Below are 26,605 nucleotides of genomic sequence, written 5' to 3'. Positions count from 1 at the left end.
GTGTGTGTGTGACAGCCAAAGGGAAGATGGTAAGGGAAAAATAAAACTCTATCACGTGTGTGCATATTTATCCCATGAACTTCATTACTGTTAATCTAATTAATTGGGGTCTCTGAGGTAAATACACTCTGGGTAACTTTTTCAGTAAAGAAACTTTCTTTTTTTGCTGTGGTACTTTTTGATGGATTGTCTATATCTCCATACCTGAGATGCATGCATGCACATATCACTTCATTTGTCAGTGACTTATGCCATGTATAATGGAGCTGTGGTGGGGCTGCTTGTTCTGTTGTACAGTTTTTTTTTTTTTCTTTTTGCATAAGATACATCTGGTCTTTTGAAAAGCAAACTTCTTTTTTGAGGAAGCTTTCCAATGAGAAGGAATTACCTTGGAGAGTATGTTTTTTTTTTTAATCCATTATCCCACTAAAATTGCTGAATGGCAGAAGCTGGGTAAAATCTTACAAAAGTTAGAAGTAAAAATCCCTCCTTTTGCTCTGCTTACTCTGCAACTCAGTGTCACTTGTGCTGTGTTGTTGTCATTCTGCTGCCAGACCAACAAATGTTGTACTTTGATCCCTTGAAGCAGAGGGTAGGGTGGCACTGTGCCAGGCCGTTCTTACCGAGATGCCTTCTTTGAAGAATCAAATGAAACACTAACCAAATCGAGTCTTTTCACTTCACTTATGCATTTAACCTTAAAGTTCCAGTGGCCTGCTTTCTTATCAATTTCCTAGGCATACCTGCAGGGCAAAACCTCCCTGGTGCTTTAGGAATTAGGAGAGCTGTGCTGGGCAGACTGCTCTCTGGAGCTGGTGGTCAGTTCCTCGTTCTCGATGGCTGCTGCTAATGATGGTAGATGGCTCTTTACCTTACTTGGCAGCAGTATATGCTGAACACCCAAGGACAAACTTCTGTGAGACTAGATGGGTGTTGCAGGAACTTGGACAAACTTTTATTTTTTTTCCTTCTAAATTCAAGCTTTGACACAAGAAATCCATACAGGATTGTACATGAAGAAGCTTATTCTAGCTGAGACTTTCAAGGCCTTTAGGTTGGCGTTAGTTTTTGTGACTGTGGCAATCATAGTACAGTCCCTGAGAAACTTATGTTGCTGTGCAGTCTTAACAGCAGTAGTAGTCCATTTCCCTGTCCTTTTTTCCTTTTCCATGGAAAGATGTAAAAAAAATAATGAATAGAAATAACGCAACAAGCTACATTTGTTGTTTCTGTAGACTAAGTCTACAGATGGAATTTTGCTTGTTCCTCACTTCCTTGGCTGTTTTTTTTGCAATCCTCTCTTAAAATCAACAGGATTGCTTCCCAGAATGATCTCTGAAACTGTGATTTCATCTGATGTATCATTCAAAAAATTAATGTGCTTCTATCCAAACGTAGAGGTGCCATCCACTTGAGCTCACGGCCTTGCAAACTTAGCTGGCAAAGATCAGACTTGAATTGCGCTGAAGCAGTGAAAGTAGATTTCAGTCTACTTTGGAATTGTGAAAGAGAAAGGGAAGATATTTTCAAATTGAGCTGTCTTTACTTTGATGGAAAATCTTGGAAGAAAGTGGAAGACCTCAATTACAAGTTTGGAATCTCATAGGTAAATATTTTATGATATTTCAAATACAAATCTAATTATGTGTTATCAACTTAATTATGCATTTTAAATTTCTAATGTATTGTGCAGGTCTTCTGATAATGATGAGACAAACCAAAGTGACAGTAGGAAAGAAGAGATTTTCAGAGCATGAAGGCTCTGGAGGGATCTGTGTGAACTTGTACGTTTGTTGCAGAAAGGTAATGAATCTGCCATGGAAGAGATGTCAGCATATGCAAAAAAAAAAAAAAGGGGGGGGGGGGGGCAAAACAAAATCATTTTGAAGAATGCAGAGCACATGGGTTTTCCATACTCTCAGAAGTCAAAGTCTTCTGTAGATAAGGTAGCCATTTCCCAAGCAATGAAATCTGGGCATATAAAATGTATATATATATGGCAGCTAGTAGCCTATAAAAAGACTGCATATTTAGAAATTGGTTTTACAAGAACATCAAGAAACTTACTTGAAAACAAGACCTTTTTTTGCTGTTCCTTTTTGAAGTAGATGTTGATCACGTAAGCTCAATAATAAAAATTGTTCACATACACAAATGCCTTCTTTGGCCACTTATAAACAAAACAAAAAACACAGCAACCTGAGAGCGAAGTATATTATTTCCAGCTGAGCAGACCTCTACTGAAGCATCTAGCAGACTAGTCACATTTAAGCAGATATAACCTGAAATATGGTCTCTTGACAGGCCATACCCATTCATGGGAATAGTGGTGTCAGACTGGCACATGAAATCTGCTTTGGGAGTTCTGAAGTGTTGAACTGGTGAAACGTCATCTGACAGGCTTCTGCATTCTATGTATTTCTGACTTCTGCTCAGTAGCCATCTTAATTTGAAAAAGAACACTTCAGAGTAATGTATTCCTGAAGCAGTTTTATTTCAGTTACTGCACACACTCCCCTGAGTCCTGCCAATAAAAGCATCCGTGTTAAGTAACCAAAGTAGCAATCCCTTACTGTCACACCTTTCTTTAACCAGCTTAACTTTAAATTGTCTTACTTTTTTGAACTCAAGTGAAATTTGACAGTTAAACCTGCCGTGTACCCTTCAGATCTATTTAAAGTCACATACTCAAGCTGTGCATGAATTGCGAAGCTTGTACTGAAAGTTGAAACAATGCTTATTTTCATGTTTTCATGCCTTACTCATACAGTGTGCTTCACAGTGGGCTGACCTCATTTTTTCGTTATGAGAGTTTAAACTTAATGTGAAATAAAAGATGAGGTCTTTTTCCTCTTTTCTCTCTTTGAAAATGGACCTCCAAGAGAATGTTGGAGTTCTTTGTAACTAGTTATGTAGTATCTCGGGTCTAATGTTTGACATGTTTATCTAAAATTACATAATTTAATGTAATTTACCCTTGAAAATTAAACCGAGAATTTGTGGTTAATTTTGAGAGGAGAAGGTTTTGCTGTTGCTTTGGTGATATGTTAACTTCTGTTCCACTCTTCCTGTAATGTAAATATAAATAAAGTTACATGCATGTATATCTTTATTACACTGTGCTCAAGATTGTCTGAGTTTCTATGAAAATAAAATTACTTTTGAAATTCCAGTGCATTAAAACTGGGGATGTATGTCCAAGAATATGGCACGCTGAGTTTCCTTTAAGCTTCAACTGTGAAGTGCCTTGTAGCCTGTTGTCATTTTGCAGAAATATAGTGTTCCCTACAGTTTTCCCCACTTGATTTTTGTAGATGATTTCTCAATGCTTTCTAAAAATTACAGAAGTTTCTAGATATGAGAGCATGTTTATCCCAGAATACTACTGCTTTGGGTTGAGTTTTTATTATTTGGAGGAATTGCAAGAAGTCAGTGCTCTCAGGAGCTCCATTCTATTAAGAAAACTGGCTTCCAGCATTGTTTTTTCTTAGCAGAATGCCAGCAAATCTATCAGCTTGTATTTGTAAGAAGAGAAATGCTGTTTGTTTTTTTTACTCTTGGTTATAAAAGAGCCCATTTCAGGAGGTCCCTCATTCTCAGAAACACGTTGAAGAAAGTGTTGAGGCATAAGAACAAAAGCTGGAGTAACTAATGTCAGTGAGCTTCAAGTTCTCACGAATGTTGAGAGTTGTTTATTTATGTAGCATTTCCCTACAGAGAAGATAGCTAGGTCATACTACAGATCAGGCTTCCTTTGCTAGCTATCAAAGTGTTTTGTTGCCTCCCTGTGGGCTTCAGGATATCTGAAGAAAATGCCTAACAATTTTTGAAGATGTTTCTCTGAAACAACACTAGCTTGGGCTAGTTGTTCTGAAAACTGCTGTATGCAGCTTTTTCTTGTAATGTGGGACCTTTTAGGCATTCAGCTTCCTGGCTTGATGTTTTTGGGGGACAACAACTTGTTAGCACCTAAAATCAAGTGGTCTTAAGCAAGTTCAGTTATGATTTCCCTGCCTCCTGTATGCTGTTGTTTATGGCAGGCCTCTTCTCAGATGAATCGGGGAACCTGCACTTCACAAATTTCAGTGGTTAGGTTTAGATTAAATTTCAGTGGTTAGGTTTAGATTAATCTTCTAGGGAGACAGCAGTCTATATCTTGAAGTAAGCTCAGAGGTACAAGATTTTATATCCCTCATGACACTTTTTAGTATTGCTATATTTGCATGTTCTCATCATATGTGTAAATATTTTTGTCTTCATTGTCTTTCTAGATAGACGTGTCCCTCACAGGCTAAGAGAAAGGACTACTGTGGAGTAAACTTGCAGTGTATAAGGAGGATTTCTTTTGTATCTCTGGAATTTCCTGTTACTTGGCTTTACAAATATTACTTAATCCATGCGTTATGCAGCAGGTAGAAGAAAATACCCCATCTTCCCCTTCTTGTTATCTTTTCAGTGTTTGCAGCCTAGAACTTAGAGTGCTTGTTTTTATTAGAAATTTCCCTTTGGCGGTCTATTTTCCAAGTTTGCTTTCTTCAAGTAACCTGGAGTGGCTGGGATACTGCGCCTATTACATTACTGATTAAAATTATTATTATAAGTTGATAACTTGTAAGATTATTACAGTCATTATTGTATTTTTAATACTACTGATAATCAGAAATCTGCATCTCCTTCCTGTAATAATACGGTATCCTTCATAGGAGACAAATAAACAAAGTACACTTCCTAGCATCTACCTGATTCATTCATTAGAGGGCACTGCACATCTACAGAAGAATCAGTGGGATTTGCAGAGAACCTTGGATGCATTTCCAGTGTTGCCATTTCACTTTCCATAGCCGACTCTTCCAAACTGTCTATGGGCAGTGGAAGATGAAATACATTGCTACGATTTAAGCTCAGTTTTGACTAAGACTCTTTGTTTTTGATAGCAGTTTATGGTAATTACATCAGGCTAGAAAATAAAAAATTCAAATTCTATTTGTGTTCTAAAGAAATGTCTTCAGCGCACCATATGATTTGCAATTTGTGTTGGTCTACATGTGATACATACTTCCACATACTGCTTTCTGAATATTAAACCTGGAGTGTAATTACAGCCATTGATTTTAGATTTAGTTCGTGTATATGGTTGGAAATGTATGTTGCTTCCATTGCATCCAGATGCAGAAATGTTGTCATTAAACAACTGCTTTTTCTCTTTCTCTCCACCTCTGTATACAAACACATAGTTTGCTTTTGGACATGGATTTGTCTGATGCAAAAATCTTTTTGCAACTGGAGCGAGATTATTTTAAAAGCATTTTTGTAAATTTAACACAGGAGTAGCGTGGTTTACAGCAATGAGCATTAGTCTGCACGTTCCTGAAGAGAATGTACAAGCAGTTGTTTTTCCAGGTACTCTAGTGTAAGGCACTAGAAAAATAGAATATCCCTACTTGGAAGGAACCTAAATGGATCAATGGGTCCAACTCCTGGATCCGCACAAGACCACCCTAAAAACAGACACTATGCCTGAAGAGCATTGTCCAAATGCTTCTTCAGCTCTGGCAGTCTCAGTGCTGTGACTACTACCCTGGGGAGCCTGTCCCAGTGCCTAACCACCCTCTGGGTGAAGAACCTTTTCCTCATATCCAACCTGAACCCTACCTATTGTACCTTTGTGCTATTGAGAAAATCCTTCTATGAAATCCTTATATGCTTAGTGGATTTTTATTATCCAGATTGGTTTAGCTTTCCCCTTACACACATTAGCCTACCTTTGCAAGTTTGTTTTGTTATATTTTCCAGACTTCAAAAACGTTCTTCACTTTTTGGGATATGGGATGTTTGTTCTTCTTTATGCTAGACTTCTCTGTTAGACTGGAACGTTTAGGTTATACAGACAGTTTTAAAATAACAAAATGACTTTATGACTTTTGTTGCATTTAAGTTTGATTTTTGTCAAACTTGTATCGAACTTGTATTGTACTTAGCATTCCTTTTGCTCCTTGGCTTATCTCCTGTGATTGTTTTGCAAGTGAGTGGCAAAATACAGTAGGATCTAATAAAGCTTGTTTTAAGGAGGCTGGGTTAAAACAATCCTGTCTGGTTTTGAAGGGTCAGTAGCCAGAAGATGGTAGGAAATCCAGCCAACCTCCTTCTGGTGCAAGCTGACGAAGAGGCAGTGCTCAAAACAAAGGGCCTCATTTGAACTCTAGCGCAGGAACAGTACAAAAGCTTGGAGGGTGTGAGGGTGTTACACCTTGGTCTTGGCTGTCTTTTAGGATTTCTGCTAGCAGTGCTGCACCTGCCTTATTTGTATGGATTCATTTCTAAAAGCAGATGATCTGTACAACTGAAATAAAGGGAAGGCGATACGTATGTGTGTTAAATCCAGAGAGACTACGACAAGGGTAGACTGTTCATTCACGGAGGGATGTATTCCTTAGACCTTTCTGGAAGTTAAGCCTGCGTTGGTCGCTGTCAGCCCTATTTCAGTGCTCGTTGCATGATTAGGCACTAGTGGCTAATGTTTAGCTCCAGTATGACAGATTGCGCTAAGTGAGCTAAAGCTGCCTAGAATGAAAGGTGTGGTAATGATGGCTAAAAACACAAATAAAGCAGTGTCTGGCATTGACAGCTTTTGCACTGAATGTTGAGATCTGGTCAGGGAAAAAAAATAATGCTGTTATCTGACTCATTTGTATGTCAATTGTGAATGTGTTGTATTCAGTTGGATTTTGGAAAACAACGCTTCCATTTCATACTTGAAGCAAACCACGCGATTGTACTCATTGCAAGGGTGTCTGTTATTCTAGTTCATGCCAGCACATCGCTTCACTTTTACCTCTTCTGTCAAAATAAATCTTTCAGTTGTGTGGAATCAGTTTTTGGTGTAATAGTCTGAAATGCTTATCAATTATTTACAGGATTGATATGAGATACCTCAGTTTTATGGCTAAGCCATAGCTGTAGGCACCATTTTTTTCACTGAGTATCAGGTGAAACACTTCTGTGCTTTAGGCTACAAGGTTTAAGATGAAAATGTAATGATTTTTGGATAAAAGCATAGGTTGTTTTGTAGAAGTCACCTGTCACAGCCAGTTGTTAGGCACAAAATATTAACGTTAACCCTTTTACTGCAGTTTTAGTTTACAGTTGTGTTGCTTTGTCCTTTAAGAAAGTTGGAAGTAAATGTGTTAGTACAGCTGTGTTCTCCGATAGGGACTTAATGTATGCTGGTTTTACAAGTTGGCTGTAGTTAGATGCCGCTTTATTTTCTGAATAGCCGTGGAGGAACACTTAGTTCTCCCTACCATCCTTCAGGTTACTGTTCTTTACCTTCCCCCCTTTTTTTTTTCCACATGGAAATTCACAGTCCTGGTGGACAAGCTGAACGTGAGCCAGCAAAATCCTCCCCCAGCAGCTAAGGCTCCAAGTCCATCCTGTGCTGTGCTAGCAAGCGGGGAGCCAGCGTGGTTGAAGGATTTGGTAGCCCCAATTCCCCAGCGGCCAGTTTGGGCTTTATTGTTGACACCGGTATACCGAAGCGATGCCACTGGAAGGCTGTTGAGATGCTTGGGAGGATGGAGTGGAGTGTGTGGTGGAGGAGAAGGAGAAACAGGGGGAGTGGGCTTATTAAATCTGGAGGAAAGGAGAGTCAGGAGGGGGTGAACCTTCCTGCTGTTTTCCACCATGTGATGGGGTTGGGGAGATGGAGACTTCAAGGGAAATCCCAATGAGCTATTAGGGGAAAAGAAATCACTGTGAGGGCTTTCAGATGTTGTAACAGGTTTTCCACAGAGGTTGTGGCCTCTCTATTGTGAGGGCAATTCAAAACTCAAATTTGGCCCTGGGCAGCCTGATGTAAGGTCCTTTCCTGCCTGAGTTACTGACTTGGCTGTTAATTGCTAGTGAGGTGAGAGTCCTTGTAATATTATGTTTTTAAATGTGACGTTTTACTGAAGTTGTTCGTCCAGCTCTCATGTTCCAAAAGCTTGTCACCTACATGTCACAAACTTAACATTTGATCTCATGCTGTAGAATGGTACATATGTGGATCTCCTTCCTCTCTAACTCCTCCTAGGAGGTAACACATTTAATGGGTTCTTTTTTGGAGATGCAAGGTGAATCAAAGTAGCTTTTAGGTAAATGTGTGTGCCTGAGTTCATCTGTACATGGGGGACTGATGGCTGCTGCTCTCATCTTAACTGAGAATGAGCTTAGCAGAGAATTTTGTGTCTTGCCTGTGTCACTAATGCACCTGATTATTTTCTTAATTTATATAACAAATACGAGCACGCCAAATCAGCAAGTTGTTGGATTTGTTCTTCTTAGGTCAAACTTCTGGATTTGCACGTACCAAAATGCTTGTAATACTTACTGTATGTGACTTTCAATGTTCACAGCAACTAGAAGAAAAGAGTGAGGATGAAGAAGATAAAGAATGCTTAAAGCAAGCAATAACAGCTCTACTGAATCTTCAAAGCAGTATGGAACGGATATGCTCCAAAAGTCTTGCAAAACGAAGGCTTAGGTAAACATGTTTCCATTTTTCCTGCTTTCTGCTCTTAGTGCTTTGCTATAAATCCAGGGCTCCCAGTTTCCTCTTTTAGTAAACAATGAACAAAATAGTTTGTGACAAGCCTGCTTTTTCAGAGGAAGTGACATCAAAGCCAAGATAATTTGTTATTGTTTTAAAACCGTTCGAATTTCTGTGTGTCCTTGCTTACTGGTAGTTGAAACGTTCCGAAAATTCACTGGTAAGTAGAAAGCTACAGCATTTGCAAGTTACGCTCAGATTAAAAATACCCTAAAAATATTTTAAAAGTGCATTTGTGTGATTAGAAGGAAATGTTCTTGAATTTGAAACTGCTTAAAGCAATTTGAAGAGCTTTATGTGCAACGGCTAGTTAAAGTTATAGCTGGATAACAGAAATAGATATGTAGATAACATTCGGTAGCAATGTTAGAGTGAAATCTTGGATTATATCGTTTGTCGTTTGATTTAATGTTAATGGTTATTTTCTTAACCAGTTATTTAAACATGTTAAAACTGTACTTTTGATCTTAAGGTTGTTTTAGTATTTTCTTTGCCCAATAAGATTTCTACTGTTAAATGTTGTATTTAGGCTTGGACATGAATGCATTTTAACAGCTTATTTTCTCTGAATGTGCTTCTTTAAATTAATGCTTTCTAAAATTGTTTGTCAGCTATGAGAATGAGTGATGTACTAGGCTAAGAAGCACTAACAGCCTGACTACTTCTGGTTGCCTGTGTTTAGGTAAAACATTTGTTGCATAGAAGCTAAGTGGGAACTTTGTCAGTTGGTGCACTTATGAAAAACGTTAGTCAAGCCTTGTAATAGTGCTTTCAGGAGAAGAACCTGATACTCAGTGTTTAAACTGTATTCTCAGTGGAGCTCTCACCACTCAGAGAGATTATCTTGTGTTTTTGTTGCTAGTGGTGATTGTGATTTTTAAGTCATCGTATACTAATAGGCTGCCTTTTTCCCATCCTACGTTGAAGTGAATCTGCATGCCGATTCTATACTCAGCAGATGAAGGGGAAACAGCTAGCAATTAAGAAAATGAATGAAATCCAGAAAAATATTGATGGTTGGGAGGGTAAGGACATCGGACAATGCTGTAATGAGTTCATCATGGAAGGAACGCTCACGCGCGTAGGAGCAAAGCATGAGAGACACATATTTCTATTTGATGGCTTGATGATTTGCTGTAAGTCAAATCACGGCCAGCCAAGACTTCCTGGTGCTAGCAATGCAGAATATCGTCTAAAAGAGAAGTTCTTCATGCGAAAGGTACAAATCAATGACAAAGACGACACTAATGAGTACAGACATGCTTTTGAAATCATCTTAAAAGATGAGAACAGTGTTATTTTTGCTGCTAAATCAGCTGAAGAGAAAAACAACTGGATGGCAGCATTGATATCTTTGCAATATAGAAGCACGCTGGAAAGGATGTTGGATGTAACGATGTTGCAGGAAGAAAAAGAAGAGCAGATGAGATTTCCAAATCCTGAGCTCTATAGGTTTGCAGAACCTGACTCTGAAGAGAACATTGTGTTTGAAGAAAACATGCAGCCCAAATCCGGAATCCCGATCATCAAGGCAGGAACCGTTGTCAAGCTTATCGAGAGGCTGACTTACCACATGTATGCAGGTGAGGCACTTTATTTCGATAGCCAGAGCAGCTGATGACTAGTTTATGCTTCCTATTTTCTGTAAGAAGTATGTATAGCAAAATATATACAGTATGTAGAAAGTGAATGTGCTTTGCAGTGCACAAATTGTGAAATGCATTTTGAGTTAAGGTTCGGAATTTGAAATTTGCACTGCTGTAGCAGTTAAAAATACAAATCCTTTTTGGCTGAACGTAGTGGGATAGGCATGTGCATAAGGTTATTCTCATGTGAGGAATGGGGCGGGGGGGGGGGGTCAGGGTCCAGCAGGAATTGAGCTCCAGACGATACTTCTTCCTGTATGCCCCAGGCTACAAGAATTGCCTTCCCTTGAGACTTCCATGGCTGGGTGGCACATGAAGGGGCGCTAGCACTGCAGACAAGAATTGTGGGCCCAGTTTCTTCAGTTAAGAGTTGCACTCTATAAACTATTACCTGTGTCCATGCTGATGTCAAATGAATAGATCAAATAACAGCTTGCTAGAAGCAGGCACTTCCATAATTTTCACCTTATTCAGAAGTTCAGTGGGGATTTGATTCAAGAACTTTTGACTTCAGGTTTGTGTTTGTTTTGTGAAGATACGTTTATTTTTGTGAAGATATGTTAATGTATGTGTGGTGAATGGCATATCTGTGAAATAGGATGGCTCATCCAGTCCAGTCTGCCTGTAGTTTTTCTTGATAATTCTCAAGGATTTTTATAAGCTGTGACGAAAAGCATAGGCTTGGGTTTGTTCATTTGTTTTCTTTGATTCTACCTGTATGGGCACTTATTCTAAACTTTATGCATCTTGGTATAAGTACTTCTCATATTCAGCTGCAGATTTTTGTCTGTCTTTTCACTCCTTACTCAAAGAAATTGTTCTTCTGCGGCTCTATCTTGATGAGACTGGAGTCCAGCGTAGAGCAGGAATGTTTGTTTGGAAGAAGCCAGGAGTAAACAGAATATAATCAATATAGTTTAGTACTTTTATTTTTAAAGTGCTTCCAAATAAGTCTGTTTACTCCATTACTTTTGTTGCTCTTCTCCATACTTCATTCAGTTTAGCTTTCCTATCACTTATTAGAAACACAAATGCAATGTCTTGCTGGCAGTTTTTACCAGAGAAGTTTTGTGCCTGTCTTCATTTTCTTGTGTTTTTATAAACTTTTAGCTGTTGGCTTCAAATTTTACAGGCATGATTTATGACATAATTTTATGGTTTTGGAAGTTAGAGTAAAACAATTCAGTGTTAGAGAAAGGAAGAGTGGCTTTTTTTTTCGTTGTTCTGTTTTGAGCTAAAATTGTATTTGGCAGAGAATTAGCAGAACCAGTACTGCTTTAGTGACACACTTGCTTCGCTTTGGCTGGCTTGCATACCACTGGGAAATCATCTTCCCTATGCAGAGGGACTCTTGTTGTACCCAAATCTATTGGTTAGATGCACTTTCAGTTCCGCAGTCATTTAAATCCCTGCTCTCAACAGCCACAGTTCAATAAAACCTGAAGTCGGTTGTTGCTCGAAGCCTCCTGTTAGAGTTGTGCAATGTTGACCAAACCACTCTTTGGCTCAGCTGAGAATATGGGTACTGCAAAATAGCCTGAAGCACTTGGATCTGTCCCCCCACCCCCCAAAAAAAAAATAGGGGAACGAAAGAAAGAAATGGGTTGTCTTGTGATGTATTTAGCCCATCTCTGTAACCTTAGAGATCTGAGCGCAACATGCGTGGATCCGATGCTGAATTGCTCGGTTGTGTGTCATTTCTCTAAGCTCTTATCTTTCATTACATAGCTTCTGGTTTGCAGTTGGTTCTCTGTGGGGACAAATGTAGTCATTCTAACCATTCTTTGCTGTCTTTTCCAGGGAAACAAAGGAATAGATGTAGTGACTCAGCCAAAAAGGCTCTGTTGTACAGGAAACGAGGTCCATTTACTATGTAAATCATTCAGTGTTTTGTTGCATTTTATGAGATGCAGTGAGTAGGGCAACAGCTTTCCATAGTAACCCTTTAGCTGTTCTGTGCATGCATCAGCCAAGTGCAGGGCTTCTCTTTTGCTTTCAGGTGTAGGAACATGAGTGTCCCTGTGGCATCTAGCTAAACAGCTATAAGTTGTGGATTTTTTTATTGTCCCACAAAGGATTATGCGTGTGATTATCATCTTAAAAGAATTGTATTGACTTTATGTACATATGCCAGAACAGCAAGCTGTTACTTATTTAATGTGTCTTTCCTCAAATGCAGCGTGGTTATGGTAGCCCTGCATCTGACAATGTCAAGGCAGTTGGTTGCTGCAGTTGGGAGTCTTCTCTTCCAAGTCAAATACTGTAAGGAGTAATAATAGATAAGGTTGCAAAGGTTATGCCAGTTTGGTGGAAATAGCTGAAAAAGTGGAGTTAGTGGCAGGGTATGAGCCCTCCAGCCACCACCGGAGGTAGGGCAGGGAGGCAACCCTGGGGGCTGCCTGGCCAGGAGGTGCAGCAGGCTGTCAAAACCCTCCTCTGGTGGAGCAGCAGAGCTGGGAGAGGTCTCCTAAAGCAACTTGCCTTGTGTTCTTACCCAACAGATGCTGCCCTCTAATTAAAAATTCAGATTCTGACCCCATTTCCATATTCTGGTGGCTTTTACTTGTTTTAATGTGTTTCTGTGGTTATCATCTCCTCCTCCTGATGCTTGCTTAAGAGCAGCTCGGCTAGGTGGTACCAAGATTTGAAAGTCATGGCAATTTTTTTTTTTATCTATAGGGCAGTGCTCTTCTATTTTTAAGGCTTTGATATGTTAAGAGTGCTTGTGCGTCATCATAGTGTCCGTTTCCTTTCTTAAGGAATTCAAGGGTGATTATTTATAAATCCTTGTAGAACAAGTTATTGTTCTTTTTTAGCTTTCAAATTGGCTGTATTGAAGAGAGAATTATCACATGAGCAGACATCCTGACTAACCAGTGTGTTGTCTGTATTTTTTTAACACTTGCTCATATATTGTACGCTATTTTGAGTTGCAGATTTTGCTAGTAAGATAACAGAGTTAGATTTCATTTTCTGATTTACTTCATTTGAAATTCAATATGTATTGTAGATTTAGACACTGAGTCTACCTGTAAATAACAATAGCTATGACTCAGAGCTTGCAGTGATCTGAAAACGTTAATTGCTATGGAGCCTTGCTTCGCTTTCACGCAGACAAATACTGTTTAGGGCAGTTGCTGCCTACTACAGAATGCAAGCTGTGAAAACATGAGCTACTGTGTTTAGTTAAATTCTTGCTTTTTAGGACACAAAAAAACATATTTGCATGATGAGGACGATGGGGACAGGGATCACATTCTTTGTGCAAAAGGATTTGGAGACTTGCCTTTGAGAAGGCTTTTTAGACTATACGGTTTCAAGGAGAGGTGAGAGGTGTCATGATAAGAAAAACAGTAATGAAGGAAATTGAGATGATAAAGCATACTAGCCGATGTATTGTTTAGGAAATGGGAATTAGCATACAACAGAAATGCAAGGAAATGCTGTGTGGCACAATACACGGTTAATCTGTGCGGCAGATTACAGTAAACTAAACGAAGAACTTAGTGGGATTTCAAAAAAGGTAGGGTGTTCATTCATATGGACGAGATGCTGGTAAGTAGTTTGAGGATTTTTATAAAGGTCTTAAAACCCCAGGAAACAAATCCAATTGTGTAATTGATGTTTGATAGTTTTGGGTCAAATAATGCTGGGTTTCTTCCTGCATTACAGCCTATAAGAACTCCTGTTTCAAGTGCTATATGCTGTTCAGCCACTCTGTATTAGAAAAATTACCTTTTTTTGAAAAATATATATGCATTTAATATGTAAAGCCATTGCAACCTGCTCATTAGTTTTGTTTAGTGATAGCAATGCTAACTTGGTTTCTAGTCAGCTCTGTCTAGTGCCAGCATGCTGTCACTGCATTTCCTCATACTTGAAAACAAATGGTTTTGCTTTTGTAATGAAGGGAAGTGCATTGCTTTTTGTTTTGAATACTTGTTTCTAAAGCTGATTTGAATATTTTGAAGATACTGATATGTACTTAATCAGTTAATATGAAATCTACTTATTTTCTGGAAGTAAAATAAACTCAGTACGACTGTAGGCTAACTGAAAAAATACCTAGCCTACCTTAACCACAGTTGGTCACAAGTTGTACCTGTTCTGGGAAAACATTCTCCCCTAGAAGAGAGAGCTATGCCATTTCTATCTAATACAAAGTTACTTGTTTTGTTTTCTGAGTTACTTGTCTTGATCTTTGTCAAAAACAATTGTTTACTAGATGGCTCTTAAATAAAATGATCTGTTATTTTCAAAGCTGTTGGAAGAGAGTCCAATCTTTTAATAATTGAAGGGAAAGTAATTTTTATGATTTGTCAAACAGAATTAAAATTGCTTTTAAATTCTGCTTTTTATTGCTATTTTAAGAGGTTGTGAATTGTTACCAAAGCAGTTTCATTTTACACCATCTTCTTTCTGCATTTGATATTCTAGCATCTTTCATTTTGAAGGATACAATTAACTTATTTTCAAGTATAAAACAGTAGATAATTGCTGACACAGGCATTATTCTTTGTCTTAGATCCCAACTTTGTTCGGACTTTTCTCACAACATATAGATCCTTCTGTAAACCTCAAGAGTTGCTGAGTCTACTAATAGAAAGGTATGCCACTGTTGAAATATTGTTCATATGAAGTGCAATATTTTGTTTAAATTTTTACATGGAGTAGAATTTGTAGGATTCTTGTTTTCCAGTTGGCTTTGTTTTACTCCAAACACTTGACAAAGTTGTCAAAATCAAGGATGACAAAGAGTACAATTAAAATGCACGTGTTATATCCAGAAGTTTAAGGATTGTTTAGGTGTCTTCAGTAACTTCCAGTGCCCCACAGTTCTGTCTTGGAAATCCATATTAATGCTGATTTTAGAATCTTCCTGTGTTTAGCAAAACATAAGATCCTGACATGTAGAAACCATCTGAATTTTGAGCTATCTTTAATCAACACGTACTCATTTGAGCAAGATTAGTTTAATAGGTGACTGGTACTTATCCCCAAATTCTGTGCTAGGTTTGAAATTCCAGAGCCTGAGCCAACAGAAGCTGATCGTATTGCAATGGAGAATGGAGACCAGCCCCTTAGTGCTGAGTTAAAAAGATTTCGGAAAGAGTACATACAACCCGTGCAGCTACGGTGAGTACTGCAGCAATGTGAGCCAACCTGACTTCCTTTTAAGTTTTTAAAGTAACCAACCTTTGGATGCAGGGGCTCTTTTGGATAGCCAGGAGCCTTTCTTGTAGATGCTTTGATAGACAGCATAGGGGAGCAGTCAGACATTTTGACTTTGCTGCTTGAAAATGTGGTGGGAATTTGAACTCATGGCATGAAAGGCCTTGGGAAAGGCTTCTGCTGAGTTTTAGGCTATTAGTCTGCAAATCAGTTTCTTGTGCTCATGGCTTTTATGGAATCCGTGTTTGTGCAAACTTGTACACTGTAAAGTTGCCACAAAGATATATATAGAGAATGTTTTAAATGTTATTTTAATGAATAGTAACATTACTATGGCTTCTTTGAATGTAAAGAAAAAAATGCTTATAGCTGATGAAATGCAGACAGTAGAATAATCCTGTTTGTTCTGCTATTCTGATATTCCTGTGAACTAAAAGCCTTGAAATGCTAGATATGAAGACAGACCATGTGGAATACTTACTGATCTTTTTCTTCTGCAGAGTATTAAATGTATGTCGACACTGGGTAGAACACCACTTCTATGACTTTGAAAGAGATGCTGATCTTTTGCAACGTTTGGAGGAATTCATTGGAACAGTAAGAGGTACTTACGTTTTCCTAAGTGCTGGTCTTTGTAAAGCATTCCTTTTCCAAGGTATGGAATGGGATAACTTTGCCCTACAGTGAGTGAATAAAAAAACAGGGCTGACAGTTTATTAAATACTTAAATTCTGTTAAATTCTACAATGTCTGGCCTTTGTTCAGAAGAAAGAACGCTTTGTTTATACCTTTATTTGATAAGTTCTATGCTATAAGGTGACTGAAATCAATGACAAATTATGAGAATTGAGTGATGCTCAGGACAGAATAATTGCTTTGATTGTCCTCTTAAACAATACACAGGTGTAATTTTTGTAAAAGTTTGGTGGAAACCACTGGTTTGTTAAAGCAAGGGTTTTCTAGGTATTTCACAGTGCATATCAGGCCTGTAGGTCACCTTCCAATGGTGATTGTACAGGTCTTTCACATTCCCTTACAAGAACAACTGGGACTGCTACAGGAGTAGTTTGTAGGAAAATATTACAGTAGAGAAGTATTTCATGCTTATTTAGCAATTTAGAAGAGGTGGAGAATGAGGCAGCTAGTTTAATGTGGATTACTGGTAAATTTTCAGTAGACTTGCCATTTCACATATGAAATTCTTATGGTGTAGAGCTAAACAGGCGTTTGTCCTTTGGGTTTTATTCTCAGCTTTGATGATAAATACAGTTGAGGGAGAAGCTTCTCCCTGTTCATTATTCTTCCCTTCTATGCCTTCTGAGGTAAGCATGTACTCTTGCCCAAAGTAAAAAGTTCAGGTTGTTCACAGAAATGCACTTTGGACAAAAGAAAGTTAGTTTCCATACAGTTTCCATAAACTCATTGTAAAGTCAGAAAAGAGAAAAATGCCAGCTGATTCAGAGCAGGAGCCAAATTTAGATGTTCTGAATTGTGCTTGGGCAAACCTGACGTGCTCAGCATTGGCTGTTGAGGGTTTCTTCATAACATGTCTGAATGCTTTGAGAGTTGTTTGGGAACACCATGTATGCACTTCTAATGAATATATGGTTGCTTAATTGTATTGGCGGCATGGGGATGGGTATTGAATCAAAAATTTCCCAATCATACAAACCTCTGGGAAAAGTGTCAAGACTAAATAGTAATTTTCTCTCTTTGTGCCAGGCAAAGCAATGAAGAAATGGGTTGAATCAATCACCAAGATAATCAACCGGAAAAAGCAGGCACAAGCCATTGGGCCAAGTCACAACATTACTTTTGAAAGCCCACCTCCAGCGATCGAATGGCACATAAGCAAACCAGGACACACAGAGACTTTTGACTTGCTCACTTTGCATCCAATAGAAATTGCTCGCCAGCTCACTTTACTTGAGTCAGATTTTTACAGGTAACTTTCCTCCATTGAAAAACACATGACACAAACCAAAATATCCTCCAGCATGAAATTGTTTCTGCGGGCCCCTGCTGTGAAGCCCCACGGTAGGTCAAGGGACTTTACCGATGCTGTATATTAATTGTTACTTTTTCAGACAAAAAATCTAAAAACTAGTATTTGTTTTGTCATCCCCAAGCGAACGTGCAGTACCTGTGACTGATGCATACTTTTAATTGCATTGTGCTGCAGGTTTCTCCTTATGCTTTCTGAGTAAATCAGCCTTTGAGAAGCATGAACGTGAATTAAATCGGTTTCCTTCGTATCCTAGTTTGTGAAGCAAATTATGGACCATGTCAGATCTCACCAGATGTCTGTGAGAGCTTGTTAAGATGCTGGAAGCTCACATTTTATTATGGTGAATGAGATGTGGACTTCATTCTTCATTTAGATGAACAGAGGTGGTTAATAGTCATATCAATTAAGAAATATTTACACGCTAGAAAAGAAGCACAGAAATATAAGTCACTTGAGTCATGTGGTGAGCCTAAGATCACAGAATTGATACCTTAAGAATTCAGTTCCAAATATTAATTTCAAATTCCCTGGAAATGAAGAGGATTTGGAAAAATAGTATCTTCTTTCACACTTGTGATTACATTTTTTGATACATGCATCTACTTTTTTTTAGAGCTGTGCAGCCATCTGAACTAGTTGGAAGTGTGTGGACAAAGGAAGATAAAGAAATTAATTCTCCTAACCTTCTCAAAATGATAAGGCATACAACTAACCTCACTTTGTGGTTTGAAAAGTAAGTGACTTTCCTAAAATATGCACCTAGTCCGTTACTGGACATGTACAGTACTTTCAGAAGTATATTGTGAAAAAATTTGTTCTGGGAGAATTTCAGTTTAAGTAGTGTTTAGATGCTACAGCTGGTCCCTGAGATAATTTTACCATAATGATTTCAGCTTTTTAGTCTTTTAATTCTTAAAAGCAGACTTTCTTCTAAACATTTTCAGAACTGTTGAATAATTTGATAAACTTTTCATACTTATGTGTGTTACAACTTAATATTTTCTTATGGGAAACTCTTCAACACTACAATACAAAATCAAATGTTCTTGTTTATTTAGATGTATTGTAGAAACAGAAAACCTAGAGGAAAGAGTAATTGTAGTGAGCCGAATAATTGAGATCCTGCAAGTTTTTCAAGAGCTAAACAACTTTAATGGCGTCCTTGAGATTGTCAGTGCAATGAACTCTGCAGCAGTGTATAGGTTGGATCACACATTTGAGGTACAGTGATGAAATGTTCTCCATTTTTGGTATGCAAGTGTAATGCAGTACACCTTAGCTACATTGAAAGCTTACCTTTTCAGTAGGCATGTCCTTCAAAGAAGGAACAAGGAAGGTAAATCTCCCAACAACCAAATCAATTAGGGTGTAAGAGTTGTTTTTTTATTTCTGGGTTTCAGAAGAAAGAAATCAATCCTCACTTCAGAAAGGCAGAAAAAGGTAGCAAGATCCTGAGATGGTGGGGCACTGTCCTAGTGGTCACTGACTTAAATATCAGTGGGAGATGCTTACTCTCAGTATTGTTGCTGGCTTAACGCCATTACACTGGTTTTCCAAATAACCTGTTTCATCTCTCTGTAGCAAATTCCAAGTCGTCAGAAGAAGATTTTGGAAGAAGCTTATGAACTGAGTGAGGATCACTATAAGAAATACTTGGCAAAACTCAGGTCCATTAATCCTCCTTGTGTGCCTTTTTTTGGTAAGTATGTTTGGTTCTGAACGAGCTATATCATGCATAAACGTTTGGAAAATAATGAGCTGAGGCACTAAACAAAAGTATGAACAATAGTGAGAATTCAGTTTTAACAGGATATTCGGGTTTGAATTTCAGCTGCCCAGACATCAAAGCATTTTCCCTGGCTTGCTTAAACTAGCAGCAGGACTGATTGTGTAAAGGAAATTGTTAATTGCCTGTATGTGAAAGAAATGTTAAATTGACTAATAATTGCATATGTTATTTGTGGCAAGAATAAGTATACCTGGAATATCTTAATTACATAGTTATTCATTTTTTCTTTAAATGCAGTTTGAAATGTTGTGACTTAAATGGAAGGTGGGCGCGTTAGAAATATTTACTAGCAGGTAAGAAGGGAACATGCCCACATACTCCCAGAGAACTTCAAGAAATAAAAATAGATTTTAGTAAAGAACCCTGTTCTGGATCATCAGACTGAGGAGTTCTTTCAAGTAGAATGCTTGGAATTTCTGAAGTTTAGCAAATTATGAAGTTAGGCAAAAGGTATTGCTGCTGCTTGGACATTTGCTGCAGTTCTCATTCACAGTACATTGTACTTGTCCAGCACAGACTTCACAGTTGAAAGAAAATGGTGTTGATAGCTTTTTTGGCCTTTCACAAATTTGGGAAACATAAACTCCAGAGCTCTTCAAGGAAAGATAAGGTTAGCTAAGAAACCTTCTGTCCTGCTTCAGAGATGACTAGAGGTTAGCATGATGACACATGAATAGTTCTATTTACTTCTCAAGCTGTGGTCAGAAGAGTCGTATGACAGTTCCAGCTAGGTCATTCATGAACTTGAGATGAACTCCTCTCTCTAATCATCATGATTTGATGTAATTATGAGGGCAGGAGTGGAACAGAAGAATAAAACTCAGAAATACTTTTTTTGGGCTTAGCTGGGATCTCTGGTGGAATAGAGCTGAGTTCCAGCAGAATAGTTGAGAGAAAGCAGTTCAGTTCAGTGTAGTCTTGTCTTGCAAATTGCTAGTAGTGTTCAGTTGTGTGAGGTTCCTAAACAATGGGAGGATACATAAACCTTGAGATTTTGATGCAGAAGTCAGAGTTCACAAGAAGGCATATTAAAATATTTAAATTACTGCCTTATTTGAAAATGAGCTGTGACTAATTGACCCCAACTGAAAATTTTTCTAAGTAATTAAAATCCACAAATTGAGTTCTTTAAGAATTCTTTGTATTCCAGCCATATGCCTTCCCACTTGTTTTGTATTACATATTTAGAATCTCTTTTGTGTTCTCGTTAGGAATTTACTTAACTAACATTTTGAAAACAGAAGAAGGCAACCCTGAATTTCTAAAGCGACATGGGAAAGAACTTATAAACTTCAGCAAGAGAAGAAAGGTAGCTGAAATAACAGGAGAGATACAGCAGTACCAGAACCAGCCATACTGTTTAAGAGTAGAATTTGACATCAGGGTAAGTGGCATTATTTCCATGTGTCCACACATTGAGGTACTTCTGTTGTGATAACATCAGCTGATCGAGACTGAATCAGAGATTAGCAGAAGGCTTGCCATAAAATCTCTGTCATCTGTAAGAGAAGGCAGAAAGCTCAATGCTTGCAATTTGGTGGGGGGGTTGATTGTTTTGTTTTTGTGTTCTTGTTTTTTTTGTTGTAGTTTTTTTTTTTAATTTCAGCTGTTGGAGTGTTGGTAGATAGATCTTACTGGTCAGTGTTAACAGTAACAGAAACTGCCAGATTCTCACTGTCCTTCACTCAGTTGCCTTTGTTTGTCACTGGCCTGTAGTGGGCCCAGTTGTCTTTTTCCTCCTCTGTTATTCTTCCTTTACGTTTTCAGGCTTACCTGATAACACTGCATTTACTTCATGTATTGGTGATGATGCTCACAGTTTTGTCCCCTTGTGTGCTTGTTCTCCTTGGTTTGTGTGTTCCTCCCTAAGCAGTCCTCTGCTTGCTTTTCTTTCTCCTTTTTCTTTAAATGTATTTTCAGCTATGTATTCTCAAAGAGCCATAGGACTGTTTATCTTAAGAGACTGCAAGATTTTCTCTTGGTATTTTTTTTCTCCTCAGGGTTTGACAGAATGTGTTCTGAGAGCAGTCTTCCCCTGCATCAATGTAGAGATGGGCTGTACAACTTCTGAGGGTGCTCAAGCTAACCTGGTCTGCTTTTTGCACTGCAGAAAATATTTATGGTACTAGCACAGTTGTTTCTTCAGGCCAAGCATAGCGCTAGGAATGTCCATCAGAGGGCTGGCAACAAGCATTTACTAACTTAAAAATCTATTGCTGCTTCTGACTTGAACGTTTTCTCTCTTCTATGGAGCAGTTGGGATCACTTGTGCAATAGAAACAAGCACCAAAGAAATAGCTTAGCTGATGTAATTTTTTTTACCTTCTTCTATTTCAGAGATTTTTTGAAAACCTGAATCCAATGGGAAACAGCATGGAGACAGAATTTACAGATTATCTGTTCAACAAGTCCCTAGAGATAGAGCCACGAAATGTCAAGCCTCCACCAAGATTTGTTAGTATTCTCCCCCCCCCTCCCAAATGCTTACATTTGTCTTTCAGAGAGAGGTGATTTATTTGGCATTTTGATTTTGTTTGGTGTGTTTTGATTTTGTGTGACGCTTTGTTTCTGTTTTGTCATTTCAGCCCAAAAAGTACAACTATCCTCTCAAGTCCCCAGGTGTTCGCCCATCTAATCCAAGGCCAGGTACCATGAGACATCCTACGCCCCTGCAACAGGAGCCAAGAAAAATTAGTTACAGTCGCATCCCAGAGAGTGAGACTGAAACCACAGCATCTGCACCAAACTCTCCACGAACACCTTTGACCCCACCCCCTGCTTCTGCTACTTCGAGTACAACCGATGCCTGCAGTGTATTTGACTCAGATCCTTCCAGTCCTTTTCATGCAAGTAGGTGAAAATGGATAGTCTGCCAATACTGTGTATTAGATTTTGTGGTCTTAAACAGGTAAAACCATGTTTAGTCTTGACTGTCTCTATAGCCACTTTAGTCTCCTTGCAGTGGCAAAAACTTTGGGTGCATTTTACTCCATTTTTATTATAAGTTTTCACTGTAAAGGGAGAAACTGAACAGAATTAGACATGCTGGGTATTACATTTCTTTGGACAAACTGTCAAAACAGAAAGGCAGAGGTATATCTTTCTTGCTCATGTATGTCCTAAACAGCTGTGGGATTTGCTGCCATATATATATATATGTTGAATGTATTCAGTGAGTACCTGTTTGATGGTGACCCATAAGAATAGAAATGAATGTTCTGCGGATGCCTTATTTTGCTGTCTGCTATTGCAAATTGGCTTAAGGGTATGCGGATGTTTTTCCTGAATGTCTTAAGATCAGTATTGCCCTGCTATAAATGCATCAGGACCAATCAGCACCTATTTTTCTTCTGTCTTAACATACAAGGAAGCTTATACTATATGGTATGCTTTCAATACTTCATATTGTACATGTAGGAGGGCTGTCAAAGGAAATACAAGGTTAGTGCCCTGTTGAGCTGGTTGCCACAAGGGGGTGAAATGACTTGCTAAAAAGCAAAGGTTGCTTAGCAGAGCAGTGGCACTTCTGAGTGTCCTCGCTAGGTCTCCCAAATACTTCTTCATGAGAAGATATTTCTTCATTGTTGGATTGACCCACTGACTTCAGGTTCAGGATATTGTTTTAGTGCTTTTGTGTTACAAGGACAACTTTGTGGTGTGGGTTTTGGTCTTAAGGATTACTTAAGAAAGCACAGGAACTGGTGGCCACAGATGATTGCAACTCAGAAAAGCAGTTTATTTGGGATGTGCAAGATAGAGGGTTGTTTAGCTGTATATTTCTTTAACACCTTCTTGTTCCATGCTGCTTTTTACAAACAAGTAATTTACTAAAGTAAAAGCATGCTGCCTTTAATGATATCTTTATTGACAATGCTAAGGGAAATATACCGTGTTGAACAAAAGTTCATCATTATCAGGATTTTTCTTTTTATGCCCACTAGGATCTGCTTCTGTGTCATCCATAAACTTTACCAAAAATTCAGATGAAGCTCATGTTCCCCCTCCAGTTCCTCCTCGAAGAAGACCGGAGTCTGCCCCAGCTGAATCCTCCCCATCAAAAGTAAGTAAGACAAAAAACGGGCGTTTTTCTGGGAGAAGAGGGAAGGGTATGATAGAAAAGGAACTCTTAAAGATAGTATGTGTATTTTTTAACAACTGTATGTGAAACAGTAAGCAGCCATGTATTTCAGGCCTGCACAGCTCAGCCTTACTATGTCCTGATCCCAAACCAGTGAATTAACAGATGAGACCTAAATTTAGGATTAAGAATGTCTTCCTGTCCTGCCTACAAATTCACTGTGATTAGGCTCTCACTTTGTCTGCTAGAACTTGAAGCTTCAGGTAGATGTTTCCATCTGCAATAATTGTCCCGGAGCATCATTTTGGGATGTATTTGTCAGGGTAAAGAACTGAAAAATAATGATGGAAGGTGATGAATATACCTTAGTCCCCTGAAAAGGTTCATTGGAATATTTGACCCTTGATGCTGTGGTGCTCAGTGCTTTCCCTTCATTACCTGTCTTGTCTGCCTGCTTCAGCCATTGCTGCATTTTCCGTTAACATTTGGGATCCGATCTAGCCTTTGCTGCAGACAGTGTCAAATTTCTCTTGATTTCAGCGGGAGTTGGTTGATGGCTTCAGAGAATTGGGTAGATTTGAAAATTCCACTCAAAATTACTTTGTATATCTTTGGCTTTAGAGAGGGCTTCTGCATGTCCTTTCAGCAAGATGTCCTTTTCAGACTACAGGTGACTCTGCTGTCAGCCAGCAGACTTTGATGTGTTGTGTTCCTATCAAAATGCAATTGAAAACATCATAAACATAGTAAGGCGGTGGAAACTGTCGTTGTGGGCTGCAGCTTGGGAACCATTCCCTTCAGTAATCATGTCTACTTAGTTCCATCTTCTGAGCATAGTTCATTTTTTCCTCTGTTCAGCATCATGTGCCTCTCCCTTTTCCACATTTTCTTGGAGAAATATCTGGTGCTATTACCCATCCTAAGTGCCTGTTACTGGGGAGGCAGGGGAAGATACCCAGACCTACCCAGCAGGCAGATCCAGAACCAGCACGGAAACTATTTCTCTGATCATTCTTTGGCTTGCCTTTTTCCCCTCTCAGTGCATCTTTCTTCCCTGCATCCCTTGCTGTTTAGTCATGTATTGATACACCCATGCTTTCCGCTCCTGCACATCTGGTCCGTTTGTCTTTTCTGTCTGTATCACACTGAGAAACATGTTTGTTTCAGGCACCGCCACTCCCTTTTGCTTCCTTACTCTTCATCTTCATTGTGCACTTGCTTGCTGTGTCTTTTGCTTAACCGCATAGAGCAATCTGCAGGGCAGGAGCTCTGCTCCCATTTCACAGCAGGGTCTTGTTTTTTGCTGCCACTCTAAAGTTTTATTGAATGAAATGTTTGCGTACCTCAGATTACTTCTGCGCACCTGGACAGCCCACCAGCAATCCCTCCTAGGCAACCAACCTCTAAAGTGTATTCACCAAGGTACTCAGTGCCTGACCGGACCTGCATCTCTGACCCCCCTGAAAGTCCTCCTGTGTTACCACCACGAGAACCTGTGCGAACTCCAGATGTTTTCTCTAGCTCACCACTACACCTCCAACCTCCACCACTGGGGAGAAAAAGCGAACTTGGTAACACCTTTTTCCCAAACAGTCCCTCTCCGTTTACTCCCCCTCCCCCTCAGACACCTTCCCCACATGTAGCGCGGAGGCATCTTCCATCACCGCCTTTGATACAACAAGATGTGGACCTCCATTCTGTTGCTGGACCACCTGTTCCTCCACGACAAAGCACTTCTCAACATATCCCAAAGCTTCCTCCAAAAACTTACAAAAGGGAGCACACACACCCATCGATGCATCGAGACGGACCGCCCTTGCTGGAGAATGCCCACTCCTCCTGAACTGTCCCCTGCGCTGGGAGTCACATTTTCCTGGTGCTACGTCTGTTGCTGGCAATGGATGCACTGAACCTGGTGGTGCCAAGGAGTTGGGATGTGTATGCCAAACACTAAAAACTCTCCAATGGATTGGAAATGCAGTGTACAGAAATGGAATTGCAAAAATGGACATTCTAGTGAAAAACCGGTTAACTTGCTATTCTTCTTTTAGTATGCAGGACATTGTTCTAAGATAATTGGACAACTGATTGTACCAGAAACCAGACTTGAGGGACTTCTTTGGCCAATGAGCAGAGACTGTGTTTGTGTAATGATCTATAATGCCCAGTACAGGAAGGAAAACAGTCTTGTATCCATCAGTTCCATACAGTGGCACAGTTTTTGGAATGAAAACATTATGCACTTTTTTTAAATCTCAAACAGGGAACTTTATATCCTTCTTAATTTTCCTTTGCTTTACTCCCTGCTTTAAAATACTTTCCTAAAATTATGAGAAGGACTGTGAGGAAGATCTGTGGTACCTAACCGAGTTAGAATTAAGGCATAGCACTGTATTGCGGTCCTGTTTACAAGTTGTTACAATGAGTAGTAGGGGGTACCTAGGCTTCACCAAAGAGGTACTTTATTATTATTTTCTGAAATATTATGGTGCCAGTTCAAAAATAAATTTTTGCCAGGAAGCATAATGTCTAATTATTGCTTTCTTTAGATAGAGCAGATGAAAGTCTTACATCGTTGAAACAACAGCAAATTTTTAAAAAAAGGCAGCACTATCATCTGAAGTAAATATACTACTACATTTAGAAGACTGTTAATCTCTGCTAGGTTATGTCATGTTCTTTTTAAGGTTTACTGATAATCCATTTCATGGCTAGTAGCTATTCTTTTTCAGTCATGCCATGAAAAGAGTCACTTGTGAAAAGGAGCACTCACTGGCCAACTTCCATAGCTATTGTCATGTTTTACTAACAATAGATTAATCAGCATACATAGAATTGCCTTGCAGTTGCATAAATCATGTGTATATAGTGAATGTTGCATAAATATACTTGCAGATTGTTTTTAATTTAATTGAAATAAAGATACAGATATGTTTGGCTGACATACGTTAAATTATTACACAGACAAATGTACAACTCAGCTTTTCAGGTAAGCACTGAAGGGTATAAAGCACACATTGTGGTACATATTTTTCCTAGTTCTGTCAATGTACTTGAGTTGTAAGAGTCTAAATAGAAGTCGGTTTTGGCATGTGTATCAAAGTAATAATTTAGTAATATTTGAGAAGCTAGCTTACTCCCAAAGTGAACTATTACGCATTACAAAATTTCCTCAAACCTCTTATATTCCACTTGCTAGGGAAATTCAAACTTATATTAATCTTTACAGAAGCTTTCTGTGTCTGAAATACACATGACAGAACATGTACTGGCATAAGTATCATGACATGGATTATCCATAAACCTGTGTACTGTTCAATTCTAG

The 26,605-nt window shown here is 38.8% G+C and overlaps 1 protein-coding gene across 1 annotated transcript in view; it reads left to right on the top strand.

Annotated features, from left to right (window-relative positions):
• Positions 1 to 26,222, top strand: part of SOS1 (SOS Ras/Rac guanine nucleotide exchange factor 1) — a 49,143-nt gene extending 22,921 nt beyond the window's left edge. The window contains exons 9-22 of the mRNA XM_035552902.2: positions 8,394 to 8,521; positions 9,515 to 10,170; positions 14,759 to 14,840; positions 15,247 to 15,369; positions 15,906 to 16,009; positions 17,128 to 17,350; positions 18,027 to 18,146; positions 18,472 to 18,634; positions 18,995 to 19,112; positions 20,414 to 20,586; positions 21,540 to 21,656; positions 21,788 to 22,052; positions 23,144 to 23,262; positions 24,629 to 26,222. Coding sequence (XP_035408795.2) covers positions 8,394 to 8,521; positions 9,515 to 10,170; positions 14,759 to 14,840; positions 15,247 to 15,369; positions 15,906 to 16,009; positions 17,128 to 17,350; positions 18,027 to 18,146; positions 18,472 to 18,634; positions 18,995 to 19,112; positions 20,414 to 20,586; positions 21,540 to 21,656; positions 21,788 to 22,052; positions 23,144 to 23,262; positions 24,629 to 25,123 — 2,886 coding nt within the window. The 3' untranslated portion in view covers positions 25,124 to 26,222. The remainder of the gene's footprint in view (positions 1 to 8,393; positions 8,522 to 9,514; positions 10,171 to 14,758; positions 14,841 to 15,246; positions 15,370 to 15,905; positions 16,010 to 17,127; positions 17,351 to 18,026; positions 18,147 to 18,471; positions 18,635 to 18,994; positions 19,113 to 20,413; positions 20,587 to 21,539; positions 21,657 to 21,787; positions 22,053 to 23,143; positions 23,263 to 24,628) is intronic.
• Positions 26,223 to 26,605: the final 383 nt, after the last annotated feature.

This window comes from Cygnus atratus, chromosome 3 (assembly GCF_013377495.2).
Source record: "Cygnus atratus isolate AKBS03 ecotype Queensland, Australia chromosome 3, CAtr_DNAZoo_HiC_assembly, whole genome shotgun sequence".
Classification (NCBI taxonomy): domain Eukaryota; kingdom Metazoa; phylum Chordata; class Aves; order Anseriformes; family Anatidae; genus Cygnus; species Cygnus atratus.
The sequence above is the reverse complement of the archived record's forward strand: the minus strand, read 5'-3'. Positions and strand labels throughout refer to the sequence as shown.